At 41.5% G+C, this 27,701-nt stretch overlaps 1 protein-coding gene across 3 annotated transcripts in view; it reads right to left on the bottom strand.

Annotated features, from left to right (window-relative positions):
* Nucleotides 1-259: 259 nt before the first annotated feature.
* Nucleotides 260-27,701, bottom strand: part of UVRAG (UV radiation resistance associated) — a 361,575-nt gene continuing 334,133 nt past the window's right edge. For 2 of the 3 annotated variants that reach the window (XM_066249903.1, XM_066249894.1), the window contains one exon: nucleotides 260-3,104. In XM_066249903.1, coding sequence (XP_066106000.1) covers nucleotides 2,402-3,104 — 703 coding nt within the window. In that variant the 3' untranslated portion in view covers nucleotides 260-2,401. Of the gene's footprint in view, nucleotides 3,105-11,422; nucleotides 11,523-27,701 lie in introns of those variants that run through there. The other variant, XM_066249913.1, reaches the window with a different exon arrangement.

Consider the following 27,701-nt stretch of genomic DNA (forward strand, 5'->3'; position numbering starts at 1 on the left):
TTTTTTTTGTAAATTACACAATTAAAAAGGTTAGTAGGAGATAATAACTCATCCCATATTTTGGCCATGGCCACTTTAAACAGAGGCAATGCTAATTCTGTCGCATTGGAAAATGTTGAACAGTTATTTCTGGACACATGTAATACTGTAGGTTCTACTCAGGTCATGGCAGAAACTAAAGACATCAAAAATATTCAAATGAAAACCCAAAACCCAAGCTAAACAAACCCAAACCTAATTGGTGTTTTGAGGCACAACATTATTGGACACAAGTGGACCAAGCAAATGTGTCAAGAACTACTGATCTGTTCTGAGCCATCTAATCACATTCATGGCAGGGCTCCACATGGAGGGGTGAAAAGCTGTGAACCCCAGAATCAGGGGTCCCAATGAGACAGATGGAAGCCTAGAGCTCCAGCCAGTCACGTGGAATCTGAGATGACCCTGTAACAACAGGTGCTCTGACGGCTGCCTCTGCGTGTGCTGCCAGGAGCCGGGTTGGAGGGCTCGCAGCTGAATACACCTTGTCTTTGAGTTTGGCATAAAGTTTAAAGTCCACTCCCATATCTTGGGAAATCACAATCGTGTGATTCACCTCCCATTGTTCAATGTTAACACAGTCCTTCAAAAACCTTTTTTTGGGGGAAGGAGGTGTAGCTGTTACTTCATTGGGGGACCCCACAGAACAGTCTGACGTGTATCCTAGGCCCCGTCTATCCCCACCCTCTTTGATTCTGAAATGAATGACAGTACATTACAGATGGCTTCTGCTCCAACTTTGGAGCAGCCCTACCTTTTATGAGAAATTCATGCGGATTTCTTCAGGTCAAGTTAGAGCTTTTAATTGCTTGCAGGTGGGTTTGTCTGTCATGCAATGATTCTGTGAGTCTTCTTTACATGAAAAATAACAACATGAACTATCCCATTTCAAGTGTTGCTATAAATTAAAAGAGCCCAGGAGCGCTGGATAAAACATGAAGATGATTATGAAACCTCTGAGTTAAGATGTTATGTCGGACAAATGCAGCTAGTAGAGAGTGCACCTGTGAAGGTGTTTGTGTTGCTATAACAACATGTAAATTCAAATGAAGTCAACATTAGCTTAGATACAGCCCGGCTTTTGCTCAGGCTAGTCCTGTCATGACTTAACACATGGAGATGTGGTTTCAAGAGGAATTTGAAGCTGGGAAAAAAAAAATCAGGTCGAGTGAAGTACACTCAATTTTTATTCTTCTATATAATACATGGATATATGAATAAGTTTTCCTTAAAGAGCTTGCAACCCTGAGGCGATGTTCTTGGGTATATAAAATATAAAGCAATAGCAAATGAAAGTTGAGCTCCAGGAATGACAATTGGACTTCAAAAACATAATTTAATATTTATGCAATTGCACATATACCAACAGCATTCTATACCTCATCTAGTCTCTCAGTCCAGCTACCTCAACCGCCTTGCAGTCTGCATACTGGGCAGCCTGACTTTCTACATATATTTCATCACATACAAGGTCTTCCATTCCAACTGAAATTTAATAAATTAACACGGGATTTACACACAGGGGTTTTGTCTGGTGAGTGCGCTGCCAGAAAGCACGCCTACTTTTTGACTGCAGCATCTGCCCACATAAACACTTTGGCCCTCAAAGGGGACTGGATGCCATCTGACTATAGAATCTTGGGGCCCTTGAGGGTTCCCTGGGATCCACCAAAGATGAGGTTTTTCATCTAGTTTAAGGGCTACATCAAGGGTATGGCTGATGAGAGCAGGTGGAAGGTCACAGCTACTGCGTTAAAGAGCCAGTGACTCTGTCCTCAGTTTTCAGGATGTACAACCACCCACCATGAAATGGGGCAGCAGCAGGGTCTGCAGTTGCCTGTGGGCCAGAGGCAGATGGACCTGGGTCTCGGAGACTATTGTGCTTCTTATTCTTTAGCCTAATGGATGGCCAAAGTTCCTTCAGTAAATGGTAGAAATCTTTTTCTAAAATTCAGTTTCCCCAAAGTTTTATAAACTGTGGTAAGGGCAAATGCTTGAGAAACTAAAGGTGAGTTCATTATATTATTTATATATTATCATCTTCCCTCTGAGGATAACATAGAAGTGTAAATAAAAAAGCAGACAAATACTTATAAGGTGACTTGAGCTAGAGAGTGACTGACTCTTGCCTTAAAATAATTGTCAGGCCCGAAAAGCAAATCTTGTGAGCAAAATCTAACTTTGTCTGGCCACTGATACACATTGATCCTGAGTCCCTCTGCGATTCACAAAGTTTGTTTTTCTGAGGAATATCCTCCACTAATACTTGTTATGTCATAATCATTACAAAGGGTAACCAGTGCAGCTTTATCTTCATTTTAGGCAGCAACCCTGCCCTGGTCCTACTGTCTGTCTGCTCGCTTCACTTATCAGAACTCCTGCGCGGCCGCCGGAAGCTAGATACGTTTTCATTCAGTGCATAGATCCTCCGGGAGAACTCTTCAAATTCTCCCAGAACTTGTTCGTCACACTCCACTGCCACAGCACTGTCCACGGGGATGCAGTTAAATGCTTCCAGCTGATCACTTGAGGTGAAACCGGTGGCTTCCAGCCCGATGATCTCTTCTGCCTGCTCCACGGTGCAGCAGAGCTCAGCGTCTGAGCCCGGGCGGAACTCGCCCGGAAGCTGGACACTGGCGGAGCCAGCCTGCTCGCTGGGTAGGAGAGAGCCATTTACTGCGGCAGGATGCCCAGAGAGGGCTGCTCCCTGTTCTTGACTGGTGTTCACACTCACATGGCCTCCATTTAAGCTGTCACCCAAATCTACTCCTTTTTTCTGGTTTTCTTTGGAGAAGTCCAAGGAGGTCTCTAAGGAGGAGGACAGAGATGTTGTCCTTCTCTCAGATTCTCCCAGGGAGGGGATGGTGGTCACAGGCTGGGCCAGTGTTGAGTTGTAGCTGGGAGGAGGGGTTTTGTACTGGAGTCTCTCGTTCTCCGAGCTGGCCCGTTTTCGGTGTCCTTTGTCTGGTGAAGGGATGCCTCCAGAGAAACCTACATCTGCACCCCCAAATATGGAGCTTTGTCTCTTTGGAACAGGGATTGCACTGGAGGTGTGATGTCTGTCGCTAGAAGACAAACAAAAATGAGAAGTTAACTTTAAACTTCAGAACTCAGTTTAAGCCTTCTGGATCCAGTTATAGGAAATAGTATGTTTAGGTTTGAGATAATAAAAATTGATAATCAATCTTAGTATATCAATCAATTATAGTGTCTGAATGAAAGAAACAAGCCGAAGCATTCTTAGTTCAAATTTGGGAGCTTCCTTTAAGAATACAAGGCATAGCCCTGGCCGGTTGGCTCAGCGGTAGAGTGTCGGCCTAGCGTGCGGAGGACCCGGGTTCAATTCCCGGCCAGGGCACACAGGAGAAGCGCCCATTTGCTTCTCCACCCCTCCGCCGCGCTTTCCTCTCTGTCTCTCTCTTCCCCTCCCGCAGCCAAGGCTCCATCGGAGCAAAGATGGCCCGGGCGCTGGGGTTGGCTCCTTGGCTTCTGCCCCAGGCGCTAGAGTGGCTCTGGTCGCAACACGGCAATGCCCAGGATGGGCAGAGCATCGCCCCATGGTGGGCATGCCAGGTGGATCCCGGTCGGGAGCATGCGGGAGTCTGTCTGACTGTCTCTCCCTGTTTCCAGCTGCAGAAAAATGAAAAAAAAAAAAAAAAAGAATACAAGGCATAATCAAATTATCCAGAGGACAACACCCAGGTAAGAGTGAGGAGAGAAAGCACGTCATACAGGGAAAGAGCTGAAGTAGCTGGAGGGACTGGATCTGGGAAGAAAAATATGTAAGAGATGTAATCAACTCTATATATTTGAAGGGCTATCCATATTCTTATTTATGTTTTTCATATTCAACTGATTTTATCTTCATAAAGCAGGCATCCTTATTTGGCAGAGCAGCTAAATGACTTGCCCATGATACCTCAGTGAGGCAGTGGCAAGGCTAGTCTAAAACTCACGGCTCATCTGACCTGTGGTGGTGCAGTGGATAAAGCGTCGACTTGGAACACTGAAGTTGCTGGTTTGAAACCCTGAACCTGCCTGGTCAAGGCACATATGGGAGTTGATGCTTCCTGCTCCTCCCCCTTCTCTCTCTCTCTCCCCTCTCTAAAAATGAATGAATGAATGAATAAATAAATAAATCTTAAAACAAGAACAAAAACAACTCATGGCTCATGATGTAATGATCAATAGCTTTTCCAATATCCAAATGCTAATCACTTGGATTAGAGAACTGACAGAGAGGGGATCATTTTATAAAATGACAAATTAGTTTGGGAAATGACTTCTCCTTAATAAGGCTAGTTTTGTAAGTTTGGTCTTCAGTGCCTTCTTTCAAACTTGAATTACTTCTCAGGAAGATACTTTGGGCCAGCAATAATAATCCTTATTAAGTGATACAAATTTTAGTTTCTAAAGTAATTTCACATACATCATTTCATTTGGTCCTTACAAAAATCCTGTCAAGAAAGCAGAGTACACATTATGACTCTTAAGTCTGAAATAATAAATAACAATTAGTTCATGGAAAGAGAGTGTCCAGACCCTGGAAATAATGGCCATGTTATATACTGTGCTAATAAAACCATCTCTAGAGTATCGATCACAGTTTTTGATATTATACTTGGATGAAGCTAGTCAGCTTCAATATAAGTATATGAATAGACTGCGTCCAGAGACAGAGGGAGGTAGAAACACCAGGCCTGCTGACTCGAGTGTTCTTCAAGTGAGGAGGCACACAGGGAAGAGGTCTGCAAGAGGACAGCGACTGGCAGGAGCAGAGGCTGGACCTGAAACCACACCCACCTCACCAACAGCCCCTGCAGCTGCTGGCCTGGGGGCGGAAACAAATGTGGGAGGGCAGGCCCTGCCTCTGAGGAGCTTCCAGTCTGTCGGAGAGAGACATCCATACTGACCTAAGTAACACAAATGGGATGTGCCCTGGGAAAGAAGAAAGGATCTAGGGTTCCTTGTCTGTGTTCACAGCCACAAGCCCTTACACCAGCTCCCTGCTCCCTCTTCTCTTGGACCTTATCTGCTGCTGGATAATCCCTGCTCCCTCAGACACCTAAGCGAGGGTTATTCTTCCTGAGAAAAGGCAAGCACAAGGCATCTAATCCGCAGGCCCATCAGACAACCCTGCTTGGCTGTAAGTGTTGGTGCCAGGAGAGAGTTCATGATTAGGGGTGGTGTTCAGTGGGGTGTACAGAACCAGGCAAGTAGACCAGTAAATCATTGTTTTTAGTTCTCAAAATAAACAAAACAAAACAGAGCAAAGTCTGCTGGCCTTAATCTCAGTTTTCAGTTACTATATTGTCAAAGCTCACAGTAACTGAGTGAACCACACATCCCTGCGAACCTTGTTTTCACTCTACCGCTTGCTGACATGGCCTTCTCTAAATGATTTTGCGGGGGCCTACGTAAGCAAACCAAAACAGAGCATCAGCACTACCCAGAGTCCGTTCCAGGCAATTCCCAGCCAGCCTCGTTGGGGTGGGAAGCACCAAGTGAAATATCCTGGAACGGTGAAGGCAGTACTGCGGGGCCGGGACTAGACGCCAGGTGCTGAGGCGCACAAGGCTGTGAAGGGGGAAGGCCAGGAGGCCTCCCTGCCGCCACCGCCCCCTCCCCATCCTGCTCTGCCTCTCCACTGGGCTGATGAAAGGCAGAGCATGAGAAACAAGCCAGGTACAACCAGCCATGCTTACAACACGGAGGAAAGGGGTTTATTTTGTAGTCCTTCATGATTTTCAGACACCCTGAAAGCTCTATTTTGCACAACAGGAAAGTAATAAAGTGTGACTCGCCTCCCTGCAACAGTGGGAAGGAAGCTATCGTTTTCTTGGGAATCAATAATGCTAAATCCTCACCTCTGCCCTGTGAAAAGGCAGGCAGATGAGTGGGTTCTCTGGTCTCTTTACGGTCGCAGAACCCACACCTGAACTAGACTTGGTCTGACTCGAGAGCCCACACAGTCTGTGGCATCTCACGTGGGAAAAACCACGTTCTAGTTCAACTAACATTTGCCAAGTGTGGATGATACACCATACTTCCAGCTACAGGCCATTCTATTGGCTTCTCATTTATCTCCCCCAGCTTATCTCTGAACTCTGTGGTGTTCCTCCTGTTTTTATTTTTTATTCATTTTAGAAAGGAAAGAGAGAGAGAGAAGGGGGAGGAGCAGGAAGCATCAACTCCCATATGTGCCTTGACCAGGCAAGCCCAGGGTTTCGAACCAGCGACCTCAGCATTTCCAGGTCGATGCTTTATCCACTGCACCACCACAGGTCAGGCCTACTCCTGTTTTAAGGATGGATTCTTAGGCATTTGAGAGGTAGACTTTGGTACTTTGACATCTGATTTTGTGATATTCTTCTCTAGGTCCCTTGGATTTTCATGAGAATCTAGTAATGATAGTTTGACATACAATCTGGAAAACTCCAGTAACAGTAAAATGAAAATGAGTTACTACGGATAGGCAAAAAGAAGTCTATGCATCTAAAGTTTACCCTTTAAACACCACATTGTCTCCCCCCTCCCATTTTTAGCCATGTGTAATGAAACCTTTCAAAGTTTTTTATTAAAGTCTTTCTCATAATCTTAAAAAGAGTAAGCTGAACAAAAAAAAGGGATTTTCATAACTTTAGCCCATCACTATGAACATGTATTACTAAACTATGACACAGTAAAGACACTAGGATTTCAGTGGCGTGTTTCTTAGGACATGAGTCTGGGTGATCAGTCTGCATGTTAGCTTTTCTGTGTCCTCCCTAACGGTCACTGCCAGGTGGTTGTGTCAATGCGCTCGCCTGCAGGGGCTCCTCTTCTTTAATGTTTGCTTCTGATTTGCTGAGTTCTTATACAGTAGATGTCCTAAGACTTGTGTGCAAAGAAGAGTAAATAGAATTTGAGTGATGGGCCAGTAGATGTGCTAGGCATAATATTCTTTATTATGAGTTTTATAATATTAGTTTTGGCTGCTCAGAATTAATTTTTTTTATTACATCCAGGACCTTAGCAATGTTCCTGATTTTTAAGACAGCTGAGCTCCACACAGCTGAAGTGTTGAATGATTACATTAAAAAATATACAAACACACATGCATTTTTAATTATTGTAATAATTTTCCCTGGAAAATTCAAAATATATAAACCATATGAAAAATAAAAATCACTCATAAGGCTAACCACTATTAATTTTGGATATTTTCCCTTCAGACTTTGATTTTTATGAGTGTGTGTTTAATTTTAAAAGACCAAATAAATCTAAAATTGTGTTTGTGGTATATATATACAATTCTGAATCCTGTTGTTGGATGTCATTAAAATCTCTCGGTAAACAATTCTAAATGGTTGCTCCATTGACTAGAATATCATCATTTGCTTAATCATTCCCTAAGTATTATAGATTTAGGATATTTCTAGAATTTTACTATTAAGAAACTACTCTGAGCATCTCCATATAAAAACATAATGCATAAATTTTTAATAAAATTTGATTTTCATATTTAATTGAAGGTTTCCAGGTGAAACTTTCATTTCACATTTCAGTAGAAGCTAAATTCTTAAAAGAAAAAAAGCATTTTACCTCTACTACTGCCTAAAAAAAGGTAAAGGGTAGCAATTAAAAAGTCAAACAATAGATTAAAAATGAAGGCCCAGAAGGTTTCATTTTGTCTGATCACAGTCTAGCTTTATGATTACTTCATGTAGATGGAAGAAGAGGTCGAAACACATAGATTTCCCAATTTATATGACCAATTTTTTTTTTCTTTTTCTGAAGCTGGAAACGGGGAGAGACAGTCAGACAGACTCCCGCATGCGCCTGACCGGGATCCACCCGGCACGCCCACCAGGGGCGATGCTCTGCCCCTCCAGGGCGTCGCTCTGTTGCGACCAGAGCCACTCTAGCACCTGGGGCAGAGGCCAAGGAGCCATCCCCAGCGCCCGGGCCGTCTTTGCTCCAATGGAGCCTCGGCTGCAGGAGGGGAAGAGAGAGACAGAGAGGAAGGAGAGGGGGAGGGGTGGAGAAGCAGGTGGGCGCTTCTCCTGTGTGCCCTGGCCGGGAATCGAACCCGGGACTTCTGTACGCCAGGCCGACGCTCTACCACTGAGCCAACCGGCCAGGGCCTATATGACCAATTTTTAAAGGCTGTTGATAATTTACTTATCAGATAAAATTAGTCTGTTATTTAAGTTATGATGAGTAACTTATAGGAAACTTCTACTCCTAGAAACAACCGGAGTGAACGAGGGTATTTAGGGAGGAGTGGACGCAGCAGGAAGCATGCCAGCTTCGCTCTGTCTTCTACTTCCACCTTAGACTAGCGCCTGGGGCACAGTGCCTGAGGTTTAACTACTGCGCAGAGTCCCCAATTCACTGCACACGTTCTCCTTATCACCCTGTGCCTTGAGTGGATGTCTCTTCCAGCTTGGCTTAGGTCCAAACTGGAAACATGACATCTGGAGTTTAATGCTGCAATTATAAGGAATTTATTAAAAACAATGACCCAAAGATACTGTAATTGCAAATGTACTAGGCCATGGTTTAGTGAAACAGGGCATAGACTGTTGAATAACTGAACCACATCGAGCCTGTTAAATTACTTAATAAACCTTTTGCTACAAGTAAAAAAGGATATCCTATGGTCACAAACGATGTAGCATGATGAGGGAGAGGCCAAGTTTTGGAGTTTAGAGGTCAAGGAGAACAGTCTGGTTTAAATTTGGCTTCTTTGGATCAAATCTTCTCTGATTTCTGTAAATTAAGGTGATTAATTTCTTTTTCGTTCCGTCAGTGCTCATTTATTGCAGCTTGCTTTGTTCTCCCCTCAGCTGTATCTGGAGAGAGCAGTGATGAGAAAGAACATTCAAAGACCTGGACTCTCCTCCTAGCTCTGCCTCTCCAACACAAGCCTGGCTGCAGTTCTGACTTCGCCACTTATCAGTTATATGACTGAAGTCACTTATCTTTCTGTGCTCCAGCTTTCTCCTTCATGAAACAGATTGTTGGACTATGGTAAGAAATAAATAAAACAATGTACTTCAAATCCCTGGCGGGATGCCTGGCATATACATCGATGTCAATAGTAGCTGTAATAGTGGTTGTTGTCATTATTGTTAGCTTCCATGGGTTTCAGATTCCAAAAGTATTACCATCATTTGACAGAAGGGGTACACTGAGGCTCAGAGACATTGATGTCTTGTGCAGGAACAGGGGAATAAGTGGCAGAGGAAAGACCAGAATCTCGATCTCTTCCTTCTATTGTTTCCCTGACACAGAACACTGCTGACAGCAGAGAACACACAGAACTCTTCCAACCCACCCCACAGCCACTCCTCCATGAATCTGGCCTAGTGTGAAAGTGCTTTGGAGAAAAAAAGTACTAAGTCAATCAAAAGATTTATTCTGCCCAATGTGAAACTTCATTCCAGTCTTTTTCTTTTTAGTTGAGGACATGGGATGGAGGAGGCTTTGGATAATGTAGAAATGCTCAAAGTACTTCTATTTACATGATCTACCAAATGCTTAGGGACTATAAGAACTTCCCAGAATCCTTTGTGGTACATTCCAATTGTCCCCAAACCCCTGATGCATCATGTTTTCCGTATGAATTTAGTTTCAGGGAGAGTTTTTGTAAGAGGCAGAATTTCTCTGTTTCCCCACAGTAAATAAGGAGAACCATGTTCAGAACTTTTATAACCATTACACAAATACCTGGCCATGAAGCCAACCTGGAGACAACAAAACCAGTTCGGGAAAGCACCGACCCAAAATGTGTTCCCATTTCCACATGGGAACCATATAAATATTCGAATACTCCATGTGCACTCCACCATTATAAATAGAGAAATTGGCAAAGCACATCATTACTCCGAACTTGTTTCTTCTTCTGTAAAATGGGTATATCCACCTAAGTTGTTACAGTAAGAATTAAATGAGATATACAAGTAAAATTCTTGTTACAATGGGTAGATATGGCCCTGGCCGGTCAGCTCAATGGTAGAGTGTCAGCCTGGCGTGCAGAAGTCCCGGGTTCAATTTCCGGCTAGGGCACACAGGAGAAGCGCCCACCTGCTTCTCCACCCCTCTCCCTCTCCTTCCTCTCTGTCTCTCTCTTCCCCTCCCACAGCAGAGGCTCCATTGGAGCAAAGATGGCCCAGGCGCTGGGGATGGCTCCATGGCCTCTGCCTCAGGCGCTAGAGTGGCTCTGGTCGCAACTGAGCGACGCCCCGGATTGGCAGAGCATCGCCCCTTGGTAGGCGTGCCGGGTGGATCCCGGTCAGGCGCATGCGGGAGTCTGTCTGATTGCCTCCCCGTTTCCAGCTTCAGGAAAAAACAAAAACAAAAACAAAAACAAAAAAACAATGGGTAGATACTCTGCAAAGCAATAATAATAAAACAATAGCAACTAACATTTATGAAGTACTGTGGTGTAAGAAAGTACTCTGTTAACAACTTCATACATGGTCTCATTTAATCCTCATCTCTGTGAATTATTATGAACACCACTTGCATTTTACAGATGAAGAAACTAAGGCACACAGGATTTTTAACCAAGGCTGTCTGACTAAGTAAATATAGTTCTCTTCTCTTGCCCATTCCCTAGGACTTGCCACCAAAACACCTACATTTGACCTCTATTTCTGTGTGAGGCAGGAGTGATAATCAGAACCATTTTTAGGTCAAGTGGCTTGGTATCTTTTCCTTCCATTCTTCATTAAGTTGGTGTAGTTTTCTTTCTGACCCCCTAAGACTTGGTAGGCTGTTACAAGAATGCTGATGCATTTTAAGCATCAATTATAAACAGAAATGCCAACTAACACAAAATGATATAAATGTGGAGATTTAGGGAAAAATGAAATAAAGGAAAAATAAAAACTTAGCACATCAAGAAAGTCCCTGAAGCAGGGGGGATGCATTCATAGCTATGCGAAAAGATTTTTTCCTATTCTCTTTCAGAGTCACTTGTGCATGTTTTATCTGTCTACAACCAGGTCTCGTACTGTCAAGTATTAGGAAAGAGTACAATTCACAGTCTCAAATATGTATCTCTCCCTCTTACAAAATATTTCCTCTGAGGGACATTACTAGATCACAGCTGGTCAAAATGCTAAATCTTGATTGTCTGGATCCTGGCCAAAATCTACAGCTACAATTCTGTGGAATAAGAATACTTAAAAAGAAAAAAAAAACCTTTTAAATAACATTTGATCTTCTTCTTTCTCCCCCTTGTAGCAAGTGATGACTTCATGGCAGCGAGAACTCTACATGGAGGTGTTTAAGTTGGTTTCCCGCCATTGGGAATGTTTGAAGCTCTAGGTATGACTCTGCGCCAATATCATGTCAACTGTGCTAAAAAGCAATAATAGTTTCTCACCTTCTTAAAGATTACTGCTTAAATAATGCAGAGCAGTGCCGGGCTGCACAGAGCGCCAGAAGCAGGTTGCCAAGGCAAAGCTGAGGTAGAATTACGTCTTTGGCAGCTAAGAAATTATGACATAAAGTTAGTTTTTTCAAAAAACAACCTCCATAAATAAGGCTACTATCCTTTTTCAAAATCCAGCGAAGAGTAGGATTTATCTTTCTCCTTTCTCTCAGATCAAGTAGAAGCACAGAGCCTCCTTTGGGAAAGCCAAATCTAACAGCTAGCTCTCAGCTCCCTAGGGAAGCTGGGGTTAATAGTTTTAAGCATGCAGTCTCCTGGCCACAGGCAAGCATCTGAAGACCTCTCACCATTACCAGATAAGTGAAAGTGCTTAATCTTTGCCCTGGATGTTAACAAAAACAAGAAACAAAATAAAAATAGAAACTATCTTGAGCCAAAAGCACTGGCTGAAATTTGTGCCAATGGTCACTTTTCCCTTGGGCTCAGCTTGAAAGGTTTCCTGCCAAAGTCTGACTAAATAAAAACAGAGAGTTAAAAAAGGTATAAATGAACAAGGTAGCCTTTAGATTTTCTTTGACGGAAAAGGCAAATTTCTGAAAGACAAAGTTCCATAGGCAAAGGATAAAACAAGCAAGCCGAAGAGACCCATTTCCCCAGGCTCTGTGATGAGAGGGCCTGGTCATCAGACTCCATGGCCTTAGGCAACAGAGCTCAGCCTGGAAAAGAGAGACCCAGCACAAGGCAGCAGACAGAGGCTGAGGGGGTGCCCACAGCCAGCAGGCCCATCTGGAAGCCAGCTCCGTCTCAAGACTGAGCACCCTGGGATCAGGGAATAAGAGACTGATCCTCCAAAGAGGTAAAGAGAGATCCCAGGAGGGTGATCAAGTCAACCACTACATCCACGAGCTTTCACTTTAAGAAATCATCATACAGCCTGACCAGGCTGTGGTGCAGTGGACAGAATGTCAGACTGGAATGCAGAGGACCCAGGTTCAAAACCCCAAGGTCGTCGGGTAAAGGGCGGGCTCATCTGGTTTGAGCAAGGCTCACCAGCCTGAACCCAAGGTCGCTGGCTTGAGCAAGGGGTCACTTACTCTGCTGGAGCCCCCTGGTCAAGGCACATATGAGAAAGCAATCAATGAACAACTAAGGTGTCGCAACGAAGAATTGATGTGTCTTATCTCTCTCGCTTCCTGCCTGTCTGTCCCTCTCTCTGTCTCTCTACCTCTATCACACACACACGCGCACAAAAAAATCATCATACAAATTAATCTACTTACTCACAATCAGACAGCAAATGATATGAGGGCTATAGAATAGTCTGTAAAATAGAGATGCCAGGGATGATGCTTAGGGACCCTGTGGAGTGTCTGGACAGCACCTAAGACTTGGGAGTAATAAAGTGTTTACAATGAAAACTGGAAAACAAAACCTCTAACTTTGTCAGGGAAACCAGAACAGTAATCTCAGAGCCCAACCCCAGCAGGAACTCTACAGGGAAATTAAAATCTCAGTCAGAGAATGCTTTCAGAATCTAAAAAGCTGATTTGCAAAGAGAGCTAAAGGAAGCTTTAGGCCCCAGAGGCCAATGCATAACAGAATCTGTGAAACTAAGTCTGTGAATGATGCTGCTAAAGCAGAACTACCACGACGATTCATAAGCTCTGACATGAACCAAACCATGGGGCTTTAGTAGTTTGTTATTCTCAAAGATAAATGGATAGGTTGGCCACTATTTTCAGATATGCTGGAGGCCTTTGGAAGAAGTGCTTGAATTACATTTTGCCATCATTTAATCACTGCCTCGTAAGAGGTTATGGGATGTCTTGGGAACCTTATCTTAGGTGGTCTCTGTAGCACTAAAAGAGGTGCAGTGTAACACTGTATGCACATTAACAGAACATATTAACAAATTAAATGATTTACTTCCTTACTCAAATATATACTGAGTGTCTACTATGCATAAGGCACTGGGTACTAGACATTATTGCATCTGGGATACTATAATGATTGAGGGGGAAAGCCATGGTTCCTGCTTTTATGGAGCTTACACCACAGTGAGAGAGGACAGGCATTTGTCAACAAAATTACAAACAGAAACATAAAACGACAGCCTCTGACACAGGCCACGCAGGGGAGGACATGGATTAAGAAAAACTTGTAACAGAACTGCCCCAGGAAGGCCAAGATTCAAAGGGCAAGTACAATTCTTCACCAGGTTAAGAATGGGTTAGCAGATGAGAAAATCTGTTGTAAGACATTTTAATCTCAACATAATTATAAGGGAGGCTGTACTGAGTAGTGGTTAAAACAGGGGCCCTACACGTGTCCTGCCGGGGCTCAAAGCTTAGCACTTCCATTTGATGGCTGTGTCACCTGTAAGTTACTTCAACCTCTCTGTGCCTTTGTTTCCTTGTCTGTAAGCTGACAGAGCATAATGGGTCTTAATTCACAGGGTCGCTGTGAAGACTAAAAAATTAACTACATAATATATTCAAAATGCTTTGAAAGAGTATCTTTGAAAGAGTAACAGTCATCTGATTTAGCTATAATGACATTATTTATTATTATAATACATTGCTGTCCACTAGCAGAAGAACTGTTGAACAACCATCAAATAAAATGATTTTTTAATTAAAGACTTTATTTATTAATTTTAGAGAGGAAAGGGGAAGAGAGAGAGAGAGGGGGGGGGAGAGAAGGGGGAAGAAGCAGGAAGTATCACCTCATGTAGCAGTTGTTTCTCGTACGTGCCTTGACAGGGCAAGCCCAGGGTCTCAAAACAGCGACCTCAGCATTCCAGGTCTGTGATTTAGCCACTGCGCCATCACAGGTCAGGCATAAAATAATCTTTAACAATTCCGAAGTTGAAACACAGGGTATATATCTAAATTGAACTCAGTCACACTGAGGCAGACAGTGATCATTTCTAACACTGCAATCCTTGTCAGCTTTTGATGGGCAAAGTCGATTAACTACACAGCCTTCTTGGAAGTTAAGAGTAGAGTGCTTTAGATCCAGAAGGATGCTTATCTGCTGATACTTACACCACATGCTAAAGAATCCCTCCTGAAAAACAATTAGTACAGGATACATGAGTGGCTTTTCTAATTCCTTCCCTCATTCATTTAAGGATATTCCTCTTCCAAAGCCAAATTCAAGTCCTACCTCCTTCATTAAGTCTTCAAACACGCCAATCTAAAGTGATCTCTTTGAACTCTAAACAGCTTATAGTACTTGTAATTAAACCATTAAGTGACAAGTGACAATATAATCACTTGTATTATATATTAATTTTAATATATGATTTTATAATATATAATTTAATAATTGATTTTAATATAATTTTAACATAATCACTTGTATATATATATTAATTTTAGAGAGGAGAGGGGGAGAGAGACAGAGAGACAGAGGGGGTGAGGTGAAGCGGGAAGCATCAACTAATAGTTGCTTTCTGTATATGCCTTGACCAGGTAAGCCCAGGGTTTTGAACTAGCAACCTCAGCATTCCAAGCCGACACTTTATCCACTGCGCCACCACAGTTCAGTTTCTACTTTTTAATCTCCTGTAGTACAGAGAACACAGTAGATTCTAAGTGAATATATATATTTGTTTTATGAATAAATGGATTTAATTAGTTGTATTCAAAAGGAATAATTTGTTTTTTTTTTCCTTTTGGCAATGCATTGAGAAACATTCAGTTAATGTTTAAAAAAGTAAAAAAAGAATACTACAGGGTTGCTTATAACAGAAAACCCAAACTATCTAAGGATATAGCTATAGTAAATCTAAACCAGGAAATATTGTGTAGTCATTAAAATGAAGCTAAAAAAATTTTAATGGCATTGGTGAAAGTCTTAAGATGTGATACAAGAGGTCTGTACAACCCCACCACTGCGCTGCCCCAGCGGCGGCTGCAGCCACAGGCCCAGGCACCTCGGGTGGGCTGCATTGCAGACCTGCTGTTAAGTGTAAAACACACACTGGATTTAGGAGGCATAATGTGAAAAGGAATGTGAAGTATTTTATTAATAATTTTCTGCCCTGGCCGATTGGCTCAGTGGTAGAGCGTCAGCCTGGCGTGCATAAGTCCCGGGTTCGATTCCCGGCCAGGGCACACAGGAGAAGCGCCCATTTGCTTCTCCACCCCTCCCCCTCTCCTTCCTCTCTGTCTCTCTCTTCCCCTCCCGCAGCCAAGTCTCCATTGGAGCAAAGATGGCCTGGGCGCTGGGGATGGCTCCTTGGCCTCTGCCCCAGGCGCTAGAGTGGCTCTGGTCGCAATACAGCGACGCCCCGGAGGGGCAGAGCATCGCCCCCTGGTGGGCAGAGTGTTGCCCCCTGGTGGGCAGAGTGTCGCCCCCTGGTGGGCGTGCCAGGTGGATCCTGGTCGGGTGCATGCGGGAGTCTGTCTGTCTCTCCCCGTTTCTAGCTTCAGAAAAATACAAAAAAAAAAAATAATAATAATAATAATAATTTTGAAAATACTGATTGCATATTGACAATTTATTATTTTATTGGGATTAAATGAAATATATTATTAAAATCAATTTACCAATTCCTTTTTACCTTTTTTCAATGTGACTGCCAGAAAACTTAAATTTACATGTGTGGCCCAGACTGTATTTCCAGCGAACAGCACTGGTATACAGGTGATGCGCTCTCAACCATGTAAGAAACACCTACAAAACTCACTGGACGGTGACTTTCCCCCCAGATTGTGGTTTTCCCCTCTTCTCTGTATATATTTTTACATTTTCCAAATTTTATTCATTGAGCACATACTACTTTATAATCAAAAGGAATAAAAAGAAATAAAGAAGACACAAATAAAAACAAAGAGAAAAAGATCTCAATTTGGTGTAAAGATTTGGTTTCTGGAGGTTGAGAAAAGAAGCCCAGGGTGACTGTCACCCCAGTGACAGACACTGGTGTAGGCCCAGCACACAAAGGGTGCTGGCCAGCTGTTCCTCATCCTGACTGGAGACAGCAGAAAGCGGAGCGGAAATGGTGTTAACAGCAGGACGGGCCTGCAAGTTAAATACAGGGAAGAATTCCTAAAGCAGGGCTGTTTCGGCTCTGGAATGAGTTATGGGAGACGCCTGCTCCCCCAAAGTCTTTTAAAATACTACAGATACCGGTATGTCCTGTGTGTTCCTGTCTAGAGGCAATGAGATGACTTGTCAAGGTTTCTTCTAAAGTAGCTATCTTAGAGCAAATAACTCCAATAAAACTTTCTTTTCTATTTATTTTTGACCGGGCTTCACTTTCCCTATTCAGGATGCCAGCCTGCGAGCAGTCCTCTGAAAAGCAAGTGTATATGCTGCAGCTTCCATAAGTAGTGCTCTTGAGACTTCAAAGACAAATTTGATCTAAATTTAAAAACCAACATCAGCTAGACAACATGTATTCAATTCCCTCACAGGTAACCTGCCAGAAGTTAGTTCTGATTTCAGCATAAGCATGATGGAGGGAGAGAAAGAGGGTAAATTTGCTTTTAAAAAGTGAGGCTTAGGTCCTGGCCGGTTGGCTCAGCAGTAGAGTGTCGGCCCTGCGTGTGGAAGTCCCAAGTTCGATTCCCGGCCCAGGGCACACAGGAGAAGCACCCATCTGCTTCTCCACCCTTCCCCCTCACCTTTCTTTCTATCTCTCTCTTCCTCTCCCGCAGCCAAGGCTCCATTGGAGCAAAGTTGGCCCGGGCACTGAGGATGGCAGGTGCTATGGCTCTAGTTGCAACAAAGCAATAGCCCAGATGGGCAGAACATCGTCCCCTGGTGGCATGCCAGGTAGATCCCGGTCGGGCGCATGCGGGAGTCTGTCTCCCTCCCAGCTTCTCACTTCAGAGAAATCCAAAAAAAACCCCACAAAAGTGAGGCTTTTAAAAAATGTTAATACTGGCTACTGCCTCATTGTCAGAGGTGACTGGTTTGGCTTAAAAGTAGAACTACTATATTGTTAGCCGATGCAGACTGGCTCACTTGCTCTGGGTTTTCATCATTCTCAGTTTACTCCAACATTTTCTTAAAATGTGCCAGAGTTCTTAGCTACTTAATTATTCCTTTAAAAACACTGTTGAGCTTGATTCTATTTATAAAAAGGACTGGAAGACTAGGTCCGCAGAAGCACTATCTAGAGATTTTACCCCTGAAGTGAGATGACCTTACAAAAAGCCACTAGTTGCTTCTCCCAAAGTCACATCATTAAACTCTGGAAGGAATCTGGAGAAGCAGTCCAGCAAACTGAAGAAGAGCCAACGATCCTTCTCAAGGGTTCTGTCCTCGATGAGCTCACTAAAGTTGATGCACACTTGGTCCTAAAACATCAAATATGTCAGTCTATGGCTGACTTCCTTCACTGTACAGATGACTACACTGAAGCCGAGTCTCGGGCTCTGAGCCCCACATGACAGCAAGACCGAACAATATATAGAAATATTTTTATAAGATACACCCTTCAAAATAGCTCATTTGTCTTATCTACTCATTTAGATTATAAACTAAACAACTGTCAACTAGGCAAAGGCAGGGCAAATCTTACACTTTGAATCTTCTTTTGTTCCTTGAATAGTGCTATACACAAAGGAGGCCCTTCATGAATTGTTGAATGCATGAATAATGCTTAATAATACTTCCCACAGTCTTTTTTAGTTTATAAACTACTTAGACATTATCTCATTTGCTCCATACAACTATGCTTGGGAAATAGGTCTGATGCTATTAACTTTCTTTAAAAACAGATACTCAAAATGATTTGTGAACACAAAATGCCAGAGTTGAAGTGGAGCCTACATTTTCAGATTCCCAAACCCAGTGCTCCTTCCACAGAGCCACACTGACTTGCTGCTATAGTTTAAGCTTCATAGTTGGGAAAAAATAAACTTAGAATAAAAAATTCCAAGTATAAAGCTTTGAAATCCTGCTTTTATCATGTCTTATTCTAAAGAAAGAACATGAAACTCAAGGAAGACAAACAGGGCAAACATGTTTTAGGACAATTAGTGTGTTTCCTTCCAGTTCTCTTGTTTCTTAGCCAACGGGGTTAAAACAAGGAATTATTTTTGTTTCTTTTGGTCTTAAAAGTTCTTCACAAATTTTTTGACTCTTGGTTTCCTACTTCTCCGAGGTAAATGGGGTAGGATATGCAACCAAAAATGTTTTCACCAGAACTGCAGCCTTGATTTTGCAGTGTATTATCCAAGAACTCTGGTTTTGACTTTGGTGGATTTTCTGTAGAAGGTAACAGGCGTTTCAAAATTAAGTGGCACAGAGATAGGAGTGCTGGAGAAGTGCAGTGAAAGGAAATAACGATCACTAACAAGTAATACGCAGCATGGTTCGGTCAAAAAAACATGGGACTAGGAGTCAGATAATCTGGCATTCTGGTCCCAGTTCCTTCACTTATGGCCGTATGGTCCTGGCAAGTCACTTTACATTTCCATGTCTCTGTTTTCTGAGATGTGCAACAGTGATCACTGTCCTTGCCTTGCTTGCAATGCTTAAATAAAAATATGGAAAGTTTTGCAAACAAGGGACTTTTTATTATTCATAACTTCTAACTACAGTGAGAGTTACCTAAGAAGGCAGGTACCCCAAAAAGTAAGTAGGCAAACAGATTTGTAGGATACTTATTTCTGTCTTCAAAAGGGTCTTGAAAGGAATAGGGGAAAGTGAGAGGGAGATGGTGAATATTTTGTCATCTCTGTACAAACAGATTCAAACTATGCTCTTAGTTATTAAAAAATGTGACCAAAAACCATATTCTATAGCTTACATGCAAGAAGATGACTATATATTTCAAAGTAAAAACAAAACACCTATAACAAAAAATGGATTTAGTTCTTAAAACAGATTACCATATTTTCCCATGTATAAGATGCACGTTTTTCCTCAAAAAATTGGGGTCTAAAAACTGGATGCATCTTATACAGTGGTCATAGATTTTTTTATTTGCATTTTCCACTTTTTCACCCTCGTTTTTTGCGCTCATTGTTAAAGACAGTGATTCGTCATCAGACACAGATTAGGACAAGCTAATGGATGGGAGTTTTGACAGTGATGAGAAGTTGTATGAATTTTAAGATCAATAAAACTTGAGTTCAATAACTTTAAGCAGTACATTTTTTTTTAATTTTGGGCCCCAAAATTAAGGTGCATCTTATACATGGGAGTCTTATACATGGAGAAATATGGTAATAGCTATGATTTACTTATCCATTACATATTTATAATAATAGCTACCATGCATTCAGTACTACTCTGTACCAGGCAGTATGCTAGATATTTACATATTTAATCTTTATGATTAAACTCTATCAGGTAGGCACTATTATCTTATTTTATAGAAGACTTTTAGCTAATAGCTTAAACTCGCCTGAGGTCACAGACACAATAAGTTGGTGGAGTTGGTATTCAAGCCCCTAGTCCTTACAGGCTCTTTATAACTGGGCAACTGCCTCCTTAACCTACTCTGTCCTTTTCCCCAAGCTTCATGTGTCTAAATCCTTCTTGTGCTCCAGGTCCACTCTCACTGCTTCCTCCTTAATGAAAGTTTACTTGGTTCTCACCCACACTTCTCACACCAGGAAGTAAATGACCTCCTCTGAATGTTCTAAATAACTTATCTACCTTTCGTATATACTTCATGCTTTATATTATATATTGTTTATTTCTACTTCATTGCCTCAATTAGACTATAAGCCCACTGAATATGCAAGTTCATATTCATGTACCTTGAACAGAAAAGGATTCATTCATACGCATATCACTTACCAAGCACCTCCTTGCTTAATGCCAGACTGGGACCCCAGGATGAGTAAGACAGTCCCAGCCTCAAGCTGCTCCCAAGCTGAATGGGTAGGACTTGGTGGGAGAAGCGAACCTAAGCAACTGAGGGAACGCACTTATTCCTCTATTTGTCCCTGAGCCTGCAGAGTGGCCCTGAAGGGAGAGGAGCATCTGGGTAGGGCGAAGACAAGGGCAGGCTATTCTAGCTAGTGGGAAGATGTCTGAGAAAAGATCTGAGGTCAGAAATGAGTGTGGCCTGATCTCTGGTGGCGCAGTGGATAAAGCGTTGACCTGGGAACACTGAGGTCGTCGGTTCAAAACCCTGCACTTGTCTGGTCAAGGCATATATGGGAGTTGGTGCTTCCTGCTCCTCCCCCCTTTCTCTCTCTCTCCTCTCTAAAATGAATAAATAAAAATAAGAATAATTAAAAATAAATAAATAAAGAAATGAGTGTGGTATGTCCTGGGGAGATGAGCTGAGATGGGGTAATAGGGCAGTGAAGAGAGATAATGGAGGGACTGTCCCAGGACTTGGACATTGGGGCCCCATCGCACAGCCTGCTCACAGCAACCCCAGCACATAATCTCTTCAACTCGGTTCCAAACTGATCATTTTACTACTGGCAGCCGTCAGGCAGCCCGCATGTACATTCTTCCCCAACCATAACTCAGCACTCGCACCAGCTGTGCATGTGCACGTCAATTTTAATCTTGGACCTCTTACTACTTAGTAGTAAAAAAAAAGAAAAGAAATAAAAGAAAGAAAAATGGCGTGTTTTAAGTGGCATGCTGGTGGCTTTTAACCAAAATATTCAAGAGTCAACCCCGAACTGAGATTCTGCTTTTAAAACTTGTACTGCTTGTAAGTTACAAGGGGGTTAGTAATCCTGGGATGAGAACCTGGGGAATTCTTTTGGAAAGAGCAGCATGGAGCACTGAGCCCCATGTAACTGTATTCATGAGGAAGAGAGGTTAATTGTAGAATTAATCAGGTAGATGCTTTTGGTATTAGATAAGGATTCTGTAATGTGAAAGAAAAAAAAAGGACTTTTAAGCACACAGTCTTTTCTTTAAAAAAACAAACCAAAATAAAATGTCATGTAGCTTTGAAGCTTACCATAAGGAGGAATTCAGTGACTGCACTGATTCTCAGCCAGTTTGAAATCCTTGACACCAAAAGAACATACAGCAATCACTTCCACAGGGACCAATCTGTGAATGGTAACAACCACACAGAAAATGGCAGTGTTTTCTTTTACAAAAGATGTAAGAGGCTCTCTTAGGAGCTTGAGTTTTTTTACCCTTTGCCCTAAGGAGCACAAGCTTGGGAGGTAACTCCTTAGTCCGTGGTTGCTCTCGGAAATTCTCAGATTTCCTCTGAGGCTGAAAGTGCTTGTTCCAGCTTTGTTTAGATTTGTAACTTCCAGCCCGGCTTCCTGCAGTGGTCTTTACTTGGGATCGTTATAGAGCATTCATTTTGCGGGACTTCGCATCCACCTTGGCAGACCATTTTTCACTAGAGCACCATAAAGTGGTACCATACGATTCAGTCAGTGTTTATGTGCTTGGCACAGTTGGCACAGAGGGGAACTACTTAAGTGTGTGAATTTGTAGCTTAATGGTTTACATCAGTGCCAGGAGGCCTAGATTCTAGTTTTATTGCTAGAGGTTCATGGGTCAACCATTCTTGGAAAGTCATTTAATTTCTCTGTACCTTACAAATGAAAGTTGCTACAAATTATGTAGCATTCTAGGAGGGGAAGGGCAGTCAGGTTGCAATGATGATGCATTTCTATGTAAGCATTTTGGGTAAGTTGTCTAAAAAGATTTCAAAAGGAAGAGATCTAATCCCTAAAGTCCCAGTAATTTGCTGTGATTTTGTTTCTCATTTTAAATATTTACTAAATTTTTTTCCTAATTTTATATTTGTAATTTTACCTTCTTTTTCTTAAAAGGGGTTCCTAAACTGTATAAGCTCTAAGTACAAGACCCAGATTCTCTGTTTCTAAAATGAATTTGTACTCTAGCCAAGGTAGTCTATTCTTTGCCAATAAAGCTACTGTGCCTTTTCTAAATCTGTTCCCTCTATGTGAGAGGTTGGGGTCAGGACCACCGCAGGAGAGAATGAAGAGCAAGAGCACATTCTAGACAGAAGGACACTGAGTGTCACGACTCTGAGTCAGGAAAGAACTTGTTCGTATAACTAAGAGGAGGCCAGGACAGTGACCAAACATGACAGCAGGGACAGTGGTATCAGATGCAGTGCAGAGGAAGGGGTCAGGCAGACCATGAACAAGAGCTTAGATTTTATTCTAGCCGCTGAAAACAAGGAGTGATTAAGATAAAACTACAAAAATTGTAAAGGTCACTCTGGCACTGTGGAAAATGAACAAAGGTGGGAAAAGAGTAAAACCAGGGAAACAGGCTGGACTGGCACAGTGTCTGGGTAAGAGGAGGTGGTGATCTGGACTGGGGTGGTGGTAGAGATGGTGGGAAGTGGTCAGATCTGACGCATACGTTGTAGGTAGAGATGACAGAATTTGCTGATGAATTAGACTGAATCTACTAAGAGTGAAGAAAAGAAGAGAATCAAGGATGATCCCCTGGTTTGAGCAATGAATGGGTAGACAGGGCCACCTGCTGAGAAAACACCAGTAGAAGGATAGCTTTAGATATGTTGAGGCTAAGGTGCTTCCGATATTCCAAGGGAAGATGTCAGTAGGTCTTTGACTATATAGGGTTTACAGGAGAAATTTACACTGAAAACATGACTTTGAGTGCCATAAAGATATACATGGTTTTCAAAACTAAGGAAATGAATGAGATCACATGAGAAGAAAGTAGAGAGAGAAAGAGAGAACTCCAGATTTAATGATGTAAGTAAGTAAGTAAGGATGAATATGAAAAACAGAGAAAGAGCAGCTGAAAAAAGAAAATCGCGGGAGAGTAGTATTGTGGAAGCCAGGAAAGGAGAATGTTTCAAGAAGGTAGGAATGCTACTGAGATGTGGAACAGGATAAGGACAGAAAAGAGACCTTTGGGTTTGGCAACAGAGAGTTCAGTAGGTACCTACCTAGAGAAAAGGAATTTAGGTATATGATAGAACTGGAAATCTGACTAGAATTGCAAAAATAGAACATAAATAGACCTAACATCATTATAAAAGTTAAATTGGTAGTTAAAAATCCATACTTTCCCTTTCAACAAATAAAAAACAATAGGTTTGCGCTAACTTCTATCAGACCTTCAATGTATAATTCCTATTGTATACAAACTGTTCCAGAGAATAGAAAAGGGAAAGGTCCTCAGTTTATTTTATGAAACCGTTATAACCTTGTTACCAAAATCAGACAAGTATTTATATGAGAAAGAAAAATTATAGGCTAGTCTCATCTCAGTTCACAGATGTAGATATTGTTTAAATATTAGCAAATCAAAGCCAATAATATAGAAAAAAATAATATGTCATGACTAGATTAAGAGTTTATCCCAAAAGAAAAAGATAGTTTAGCATTAGGAAATATATTAATATTTATTATCATATTAACATAGTAAAGGAGAACAAATAAAGTATTTTCTCAACAGATTCGGAATAAGCATTTGATAAAATTCAAAATATACACATTCACGATTAAACTTTGTGAGCTGGGAATAGAAAGAAAATCCTTTGGCGAATAAAGAATATTTATTTAAACCTGCAATAAATAAATATAATCTCTCTTTTTTTTTTTAAGTGAGAGGCAGGGAGGCAGAGATAGGCTCCTGCATGCACCCTGACTGGGACCCATCTGGCAAGCCCCTACCAGGTGATGCTCTGCCTGTCTATTGCTTGGTAACTGAGCTATTTATATTTAGTGCCTGAGGCGAGGCCATGAAGCCATTTCAGTGCCTGAGGCCAACTTTGCTGAAACCATTAGAGCCACGGCTGCAGAAGGGGTAAAAAGGAGGGGGTGGAGAAGCAGATGGTCACTTCTCCTGTGTGCCCTGACCAGGAATCGAACCTGGGACTTCCACACACTAGGCCGTTCTACTGCTGAGCCAACCAGCCAGGGCCAATAGATACAATACTTAATGGTGAACAGTTAGAAGCATTTTCTTTAAAATCATTAATAAGATGTGTATATCCACAATTGCTGCTCCTCTTCCATAATAAAACATAAGACAATAAAAAGTAATAAAAGTTGTAAAAAATAGAAAGGAAGAAACACCACTATTATTTACCAAAAAGAACTGTATATACAGAAAATCCAAGAAAATCTAAGACAATCTACTGTACTTAATGTTAGCAAGGTTACTAGATACACTCCAAAATACAGCAATCAGTGGTATTCCTGTATACTAGCCACAAAAAAGCTGGATGTTATAATGAAAAATGTGTTAACAGCAACCAAAATGGTAAGCTACCTAGGACTAAGTAATAAAAGACTTCCTTTACAAAGAAAATTAAAAGACTTCACCGAAATATTTTTAAAAAAAACAACAAAAAGAAAACATAGACATGATGTTCACAGTTAAGAAGATTCAATATCATAAAGCTGTCAAATCATGCAAATATGTATAATTCATATGTCAGGAAAAGCCAAAAGAATTTTGAGAAAGAACCGTAAGTAGGAGCTTATTATACCAGATTAGCAAGAAAGTTGGGGTATCTTCCTTTTCCTTGCTCTCCCATCCTCTCACTAACTGGCTCTTAGAGGAGGAGGGCCTTTAAAGAGAAAAATAAAACATGAGTACTCTTGGTTTAGCCCCATCTAGGCTCCTGTAGGAGTCATGGTACTGCTCTCTGCAGTGTAGTTATTTAAGGGCCTGTTCTGTGGGGAAAGCCTAGGGTTCTCCAGTTCACACTGTGATGGTGAGGGTACGTTTAATTTTGCAAGCCATTCTTATTATGGATCTAAAGCCACATTTCCAAGTGGCTTTATCAGTAATAAAACTGACATTCTGCTTTCTAGAGTCTGTCTCTTTTATCTCCTTTCTCAAGTTGTTCCAAATGTCAGGGGGAAAGGGATGCTATTTATTGGGCATCCTCAAACCTCAACAAGACTTATAGAATTATTATATATACCTGTTTCCAACTAGTTCACAAATCTCTCGATGGCAGGGCCCGAGTCTTACACTTGTTACCCTCCCGACTACACAGAGTTAAGCTAAATGCCTGCTAGTTTTCTTCTACTCCTCCTTTTTCTTACTATTATTTTACATTAAAACTCAATTCCTATCCCTCATTCCTTCAGGCATCAACCACATTAAGCTTTTATAATTATTTTGATATCCTTATTAGAATTCTTTAAACATTTGTTTATATCCTGACCTGTGGTGGCGCAGTGGATAAAGCATTGACCTGGAAATGCTGAGGTCGCCTGGTCAAGGCACATATGGGAGTTGGTGCTTCCAGCTCTTCCCCACCTTCTCTCTCTCTGTCTCTCTCTCTCCCTCTCTGTCTCTCTCTCTCCTCTCTAAAATGAATAAAACAATTTAAAAAAAAAGAAATCTTAAACATTTGTGTATTTGCTTAAGAGGAATCCTATCTAAAGTCAGATACCTGGAACTTACATTTTAAAGATCAGATGAGACAAAAATAAAAAAAATGTCAAAGGTTAATCCTATGTGTTGTTTTCTTACAATCCTCAAGACCTACCTCCATGGCACAAAAGAAAATGCAACCAATTTGGCACCTTCCTCTCCACAAGTAGTTTTCCCTCTAACATGGCATTTCATTCTCACCACAAATGGGTGAGATGAGGACAGGGATTACAGATGAGAGGCAGTTACATTTCAGAGCGGCAGGACTTTAAGTTTACTATTTTAGACAAAAATCGGGGATCAGAAGCCAGTCCTCTTTAGAAGAGACCATGCTGCTCCCAGTTGTCTAACTTTCTAAAGGCCTAATTTCTATTCACATGATTTTCTGAGTTACTGCCTATCATTCAAGGATTCAAACTCCAAGAATTACTATCAATACATAGCTAGAACTAATAGGTCTCCATTTATCTGAATCAAACAAGTCACTCTAATGTCTTCTTGGCATTAGATTTTCTGTCTCCCCTTCTCTTTTTCTTCTTTCTTTTTAAAGTGAGAGGCAGGGAGGCAGAGAGACAGACTCCTGCATGTGCCCCAACTGGAATTTACCCAGCAAGTACCCTACAAGGGTGATGCTCTGCCCATCTGGGGTCATTGCTCAATTGCTTGTCAACTGAGCTATTTTATATTTTAGCACCTGAAGAGAGGCCATGGAGCCATCCTCAGCACCCAGGGCCAACTGCTGGAACCATTCGAACCCTGGCTGCAGGAGAGGAAGAGAGGTGAGTGGAAAAGCAGATGGTTGCTTCTCCTGTGTGCCCTGACTGGGAATTGGACCCGGAACATCCAAAGGCTGGACAATGCTCTACCACTGAGCCAACCGGCCAGGGCCTATTTTATAGTTCAATTACACTTTACATTCAATATTATTTTACACTAGTTTCAGGTGGTTAGACAATCATACTTTTTAAATTGTTCCCCCTGATATTTCCAGTACCCATCTGGCACCATACATAGTTATTACAATATCAGTGACTATATTCCCTATGCTGTGCCTTACATAGTACTGGAAGTCCTAGCCACTGTAGCTACCAATCTGTGCTTCTTAATCCCTTCAGCTTTTTCACCCAATATTCCAAACCTCAATCTGTTCACTGTGCCTATGAGTCTGCTTCAATTTTGTTTGTTCATTTATCAGTTCAAGTAGTTTTAAAAAAAATGTGTGTGTAGAATCTTTAGGGTTTTCAATATACAGTATCATGTCTTCTGCAAGAAATGACAGTTTTATCTCTACCTTTCATATTTAGATGCTTTTTATTTCTTCTTCTTGCCAGACTGCTATGGCTAGGGCTTTCTGCACTGTGTTGATTACAAATAGTGAAAGTGGATATGCCTGTCTTGTTCCTGATTTTAAGGGATATGCTTTTAGTTTTTTTCCCCATTGAGTATGATGTTAGCTGTGGGTTTGTCATACATGACCTTTATTATGTTGAGGTATGTTCCCTCTATTCTCATTTTGCTGAGAGGTTTTATCATAAATGAATGCTGGAGTTTGTCAATGCTTTTTCTGTATATATTGATATGATCATGTTATTTTTATCCTTCATTTTGTTTATGTGGTGTACCACATTAATTGATTTGTGAATGCTGTATCAATTTTGTATCCCAGGAGTAAATCCCACTTGATCATGGTGTATAATCTTTTTAATGTATTGTTAGGTTCAGTTTGCTTGTATTTTGTTGAGCATTTTTGCATCTATGTTCATCAGGGATATTGGCCTATAATTTTCCTTCTCTGTAGTGTCTTCATCTGGTTTTGAAATTAGAATAATGTTGGTCTCATAAAATAAGCTTGGAAAAAATAGGAGTTAGTTCTTCTCTGAATGTATGGTAAAATTAACTTGTGAAGCCATCCAGTCCAGTAATTTCTTGTTGGGAGATTTTAAATTATTGCTTTGATTTCATTAGTTGT

The sequence above is a fragment of the Saccopteryx bilineata genome, chromosome 1 (assembly GCF_036850765.1).
Source record: "Saccopteryx bilineata isolate mSacBil1 chromosome 1, mSacBil1_pri_phased_curated, whole genome shotgun sequence".
Lineage (NCBI taxonomy): Eukaryota > Metazoa > Chordata > Mammalia > Chiroptera > Emballonuridae > Saccopteryx > Saccopteryx bilineata.